Source organism: Schistosoma mansoni, chromosome 2, assembly GCF_000237925.1.
Source record: "Schistosoma mansoni strain Puerto Rico chromosome 2, complete genome".
NCBI lineage: Eukaryota > Metazoa > Platyhelminthes > Trematoda > Strigeidida > Schistosomatidae > Schistosoma > Schistosoma mansoni.
This window is the reverse complement of record NC_031496.1, coordinates 7,403,500-7,409,499: the sequence shown is the minus strand read 5'-3', so window position 1 is coordinate 7,409,499 and position 6,000 is coordinate 7,403,500. Positions and strand designations below refer to the sequence as shown.

General features: G+C 39.9%; 1 protein-coding gene across 1 annotated transcript; it reads right to left on the bottom strand.

Annotated features, from left to right (window-relative positions):
* Positions 1 to 200: 200 nt before the first annotated feature.
* Positions 201 to 870, bottom strand: Smp_068420 (putative small nuclear ribonucleoprotein SM-D3). The gene is made up of 3 exons (XM_018795527.1): positions 621 to 870; positions 478 to 587; positions 201 to 440 (listed from the first exon to the last, which is right to left on the bottom strand). Exons 1-3 carry the CDS (start codon positions 824 to 826, stop codon positions 364 to 366), a joined length of 393 nt encoding a protein of 130 aa, XP_018649831.1. The 5' UTR covers positions 827 to 870; the 3' UTR covers positions 201 to 363.
* Positions 871 to 6,000: the final 5,130 nt, after the last annotated feature.

Here is a 6,000-nt window from a genome sequence, read left to right as displayed (position 1 = left end):
GTCAGCCAATAATAATGCTTGCATAATTCGTACCGAGAAATGTGTTATTTGAATTTCCAGCTTAATAAGCATCCAGATATAATCGAAAACAGCCCCAAACACAGTTACACACTGGCGTCATGAAGATCTGTAATTTAGTGACTGAATGAGCATTATTGAACTAACATGATATACCAAACAATTAAGCAACAATATGCACTACCAAAGTTTTGGTTGGTGATTTGAGGGTGGACGCAATCGACGTTGGTTTTACATTAGATGACGAATGAGAAGCAGACAATGAGAAGACATGCGGAATGATGTGAATATATGAATATATTGATACATATACAGATTCAGTTACTCAATAACATAGCGGAGTCATCAAAACCGTCCGGTAGTTCTTCCAGTGCCACGAACAGTTGCAACACGTCCACGAACAAAAGTGCCACGCCCGCGAACTTAATGGTGAATTACTTTCGAACTTCAGAAACTTACCACCAGCCCTTAACATTGCATTCTTCCCTCTTCCCGTGCCTAATCCCTTGGCACCCTGTGGACGTTTCAACATAGGGGAGTTTTTCAGCATATCAGGAAGGATGAGGAAACTGAAAAGACAATAAGCTTTTACGAAATCATACCGAATTTTACTGCCTCGAATATATACTTGTTGAAGGTTTGATGTACGACCGTCACGGGAAGTCATTATTAGGTCGCACATGTGAACATTCATATTATCTTCCGCTTCAACAAGTTTTCCACGAAAAACTTCGCCACTAACAGTTTCTAGAGTAACGACATGTCCCTCGGCATCATGCAAAACTTTGATAGGGATGCCAACTGACATTGCTTCCACGAAGTTCCAAAACCCGCGCTAATTACAACCTCGATGTAGATACAAATTTCATTGGATTTATTTGGATTGTGTATGAGACAGGATAATCTTTTATTTGAGAGCCTGCAACTCTAAGAGTGTTGGATTATTGTTGCTGTTACTTAGATATCGGAAGCTAACCTTTATAGTCATGGTACTTTTCACGAGGAAGTGAAATACGTTTCCATTAGCTGGCCGGTTTAGCTTAGGAGAATTTTATGTAAGAATATCTTATTCATCTCTGAGGATGTTATTACTTCAAATACATTATCTGTCTACATATATGTCCTCACCAAGGGTTCAGAATCGATTAAAGAGTGGTCAAATGGTGACCAAATGGCGATAAAAATTGCAGAGTATTGACCAAACTAATGACAAAAAGGGTGTCAAGCTTAGGGATTATATTCAGCAACCTAATTTTTCAATATCCATCATCTAAATGGACTTGGAGTCTTTCATCACGACTTTCATAGTCTTTTAAACAACTGACCATAATTTAAACTTGAATCTTACGCAAATAGATAACTAATAATTATAGTGATGAAAACGTGATTGACCCCGTTTATAAAGGATAGCTGCAGCGAATCCAACAGACTCTCAATTCTTATGTAAGAAAGTACCTTGGTAAGCAGAAGCAGATTACCTTGCAGTGGTAAATAAATCCCCAAAATAAATCGTTCTGTGAATCTTCAGCATTGATGCTGACCTAATTAGTTTTACTGGGCACATATGGCTGAATGCACTCGGTCACACACCTGCACCAGCTTAGACTAAACGCTTCCCGAAACATCGACAGTCTTCCAAATACATCGTCAAACCACTTCATTTGTGACTTCTGATTTAATTGGGTTGTCATACTTCGATTATAAAGGTATTGTGTGTGAAGGCGTTGTTAAACTTCGAATGCCCGTGGCATCTCCTACCTAACGTAAATATACACACGGTTCGGTCAGGAATGTATGCTTTGATTGCGGGACAAACCAAATAGGTGATTGGTACTGAAAACCTTGAGGACATAATAGTGGTTTCGAAAATCAAGTAAGTCGTTAGATACCCTGAATTACCCACAGTTTTAGTCTTCATTTATTTTTATTGAGATTTTCATTAAGGCCAAATGAATTAAATCCGCTCATAAGTAGAATGAATCGATACTAACAGCGGATAATTAACGCAAGAAAACGACTCCTAATTGATGGCAATAAAAATGAGTACTTGATTTCATGTCACCAGAGTGTAGAGTAGTTTTGTGTGTAGTCCCTTCGATAAAAACTCGAGTAAAGATAAATATCCTTATCTAATTGCAGCATATAATAACATGCTGGCATATATTCTACTCCCAATAGGCACTTGATACTACTTATATCTGTTGACATAAGTACCATACACCATCTTTCTATAGGTCTAAATATGTCGAACTTCTCGAAGTGAGTATTTATCAGCTCTCGCTTTTAGTGCATTGGTCAGTTGCTTGTGATTCATAAAAACTATGAGTTCCCTGCCTTCCACTATGTGTCAGAAACACCCACTGGTTAGGTAGATTGCAAGAAGTTCTCGTCCGAAGGTAGAATACCTTGCCTCTTCTGGAGCGAGTCGTTTTGAGGAAGCAATCGATTTCCAGACGTTACAGACAGTTTCTTAAAAGTACCGCCTACTGATTTATCTGAAGCATCCACCATCAAAGCAATTAGGGAAAGGAAGTTCGGATGCATCAACTGAGATGCTTGAGGAAGTTTATCCTCCAGTTGTTTAATAGCTTCAACAACCTCAGAAGTCAGCTTGAATTCTTTTGGTTTTCCTTTAAGGGAATCTGTGAAACATTGCACTAATTGTGCACAACTGGATATGAACCCGAGATAAGAGTTAGACTTTGAAAACCTCTAGGTTGTGTTGGAAAACTAGGTACGGGGTACTGTCTGATGGTGTCCACTTCTTTGACCGGTGAAACCCCTTCCAGGCTTATTGCGTGCCCGAGAAATTCCAGAGTTCGGGCACTAATAACACACTCATTTTGATGTGTTTTCATTCCATTCTCATCCAGCCGTTTGGATACCGCTCTCACATGCTTTACGCGTGATTGTAAGACGGGACTGCCAATTAACAAATCGTCTACATACTCCTGTGTAAATGGTATATCCCGAAGTGAGTTTTCTATGAATCTTTGAAATGTTTGTGCCGCATTCCTTAGGCCGAATAGCATGCGTACAAACCCGAACAATCCCAAAAGTGTGGTAGTAGCTGTCTTATGGATATCTACATCAGCTAAGGAATATCTACATCAGCTGAGGGATATCATGTTTTGCCCTGGTCAACTCAATTTAAGTAAATATATTCATACCCTGCAAGCCGTTCGTAAAGTCTTGGGCATGAGGTATCGGGTACCTAACTCTCACAGTTTGACAGTTGATGGATCTATAATCCTCGCACGGTCGCCAATCGCCTTCATTTCGCATTGGGACCATTGCAAAGGGGGTGTCCATTGACTATCAGAGGGATGGATATAACCTAGTTGTGGGATGTAGTTGGATCCAAATCTAGCTATTTTAAGCTTAATTTGTGCTATCCTCCTAGGTCTTGCAAACAGAGATGCACTTTCGGTTTCGATTGTATGACTTACTTTTAGTTTGTTTTTAGAAATCCGTGGGTTCGGTTCAGTTAAGTTTGGAAATTTCGTGAGCATATCCCGGAATTTTGCTGTTTTTACTGAGGGAGTTTGCACCAAATTTAGAGATATGATGTGACTTTCTTTGCCTTTTGTGTAATTTAAAGTTTCTTTCAGTGTTGTGTTGTTTTTTAGTGTCAACCAGAAATTCGTTTCTCTCTAGAGGGTCCATTCCCAGTATTGCGAGATCTAAATCGGCTACAGTGAAAACCCAGGAAAATTGCCTCCTGAACTCCAAATCTGACGTTAAAGTTTTCCAACCAAACGTGGCGATTTTAATTTTGTTCTCAGCTTGAAATGTAACTGAGGATGTTTCTCGACCCAGTTCAGTTTTGTTCTGAGGACTGATACTAAGAGCATCGTCAGTGTCCACCAAGAACATAATAAAACCAGTGACTGCCTAGGTGCCCTTCCTCAGACGTCGCGAGCTCGGGGGTGCACTCGTTTCCCATATTCTTGGGATTTTGTTTAGGCCAGGAACATGGTCACCTGCATTTGTTTGAGTTGACAACAAACTTCCAGTGATATCAACTGAACTGCCTACATTGTCTGATTATTTTAGGCCTGTTTCGTGACTTGTATCTTGGTCGTTGTAGTGACCTGCCCCTGTTTCTATGACTCCTTTGAATTCTGAAGATGTACTCAGTGAGACTTTTAACAGTAGCAATCAGTCCTAATGTGACTGGGTCTTTTGATGGTTCTTTATGTTGTGTGTGATTGATCGTGCGTGATCCGGTTGGGAGACCTTTTTCAATTATCCTACCTGCCATACGCGCTAAATGATACGAAAAATTGTCAGGATCTTGTGCATCAGTGTTGGACGTAGCTTGGGAGAGCCTGTATCCATCCTTGATTTATGACCGCTTCACTCACTGGTGACGTAAAAACTGTGATGGCGACCTATCACCTAGTGTTTCTCCTTGGAAAAGCACTTGGATTCTTTGGCCGTTTGATAATGATAGACGGTTCATTATCTCTCGCCTTAAGGCAGTTTATGGTTGTGGTGGTGGAGGACTTGAAATGAAGTCACTGAGTTCTTCGGCGACTGAAGGAGGGCGGACAGAATATAAGTCTCTATGGCGAATCCTTACAGATTTGATTTTGTATCCCATGAAATAATGCTCTAGTTGAACAGACTAAAACTCAGGATCACTGCGACCAAATTCTGGGACTCGGACTTTCGCAGTAACAATAGTGTCTATCTCCACTGGTGACAAATCCTCCAGGTTTTAGGTTTGTATTGAATATGAAATAAGGTACATGACCAATATTGTAATATAATAAGAACGGGATAAAATAATGACTACAACATGGACACATTAAGTTAAAAAACGGTGTGTAAATGTATATATCAAACTTTGGTTATGGATAATCAGGAGGCCTGTCTTCATGACTAAGTAAAAAAATAATAGTATCAATTTAATGAAATTAAGTTTGTGTTCAATACAGAGCTCACCAGTCTCGTGCCTGAAGGTAACCCTCGTTCCGTTGATAAAAGAAACCAGACTAGTAGTGAATAGGTTTTTATTTAGGTCATGGGACAGTTACGGTGGAGCGGAAGGTCACCTGTTCGAACACGTAAAGCTTTTCAACATTTTATGCCCAACCCATGTGAGGCCTCACTTAGTGTATTGTATCCAGGCAACCAGTCCCTGTCTTATTAAGCATTCTATCACGCTTGGGAGTAGAAACTAAGTTATTGGCAAGTTTTCCCGAATTTCTTTACGATGAGCGTTTAAATTGTTCAAACCTTATAATTTCGTACAATGGGAAGTGCCCTTATATGGGCATTCCGTATCTAAAATAGGGATTTGTGTGATGAAGTCTTATCTTGTTGCTCCCTACTGGACTGGCTACCCCCGAAGCCACTGCAAGAAGGTCCGGAAACCGTGGTCAAATACACTCATTGTGGGACTCCATTTAACCTATTGAGTGGTGAGTGACTGGGAGCCATGACCCGAACAAGTATTAACGGCCCTATTTATTAACACTCCCGGGGAGAAGCTGAATCCTCACCGGAAAACAAGCCGTAAAAATTGACACAGAATGACCCACTATCCTTGTTACTGAAGACGTATTTCAGTAATGTAAACTAGTCCACGAGGTGTAGGCATTTCTTGTCATATGTAGGAAGGAAATCTAGTGGTTTCTAAATCGTCATTTTAGTAAAATTCTAGAAATCACGCTTGAATATGTAGCAAAGCTTTTTCTGTACTATCAACTCGACTTACATAACTTTGTCTCTTTCCGAGGGTAGAAAAACTGCTTCTTAATAACTAGGCCATAAAAAATGGCTACTCGATTTGTCAATTTAAGACAACCATAAAATATTTGGGCATGAGCTCCGTAAAGTTAGGAAAAGATTTGAACCAATCGTGCCATGGACTCTCAGAACGTGACCTACGGAGTTGATAAGGGTGTCAAACACATTGAATGCCAATATTTTTCCAAAATAAAAAAATTGGGAGAAGTTACAATTTTCCTTTAT

Excerpts from the sequence above, each read along its gene's own strand:
- Smp_068420 (XM_018795527.1), bottom strand. The coding sequence starts at position 826 with ATGTCAGTTGGCATCCCTATCAAAGTTTTGCATGATGCCGAGGGACAT. Across the intron at positions 588-620 it reads ATTCGAGGCAGTAAAATTCG|TTTCCTCATCCTTCCTGATA; the intron begins GTATGATTTCGT and ends TTGTCTTTTCAG. Across the intron at positions 441-477 it reads TGCAATGTTAAGGGCTGGTG|TTCGCGGGCGTGGCACTTTT; the intron begins GTAAGTTTCTGA and ends TTCACCATTAAG.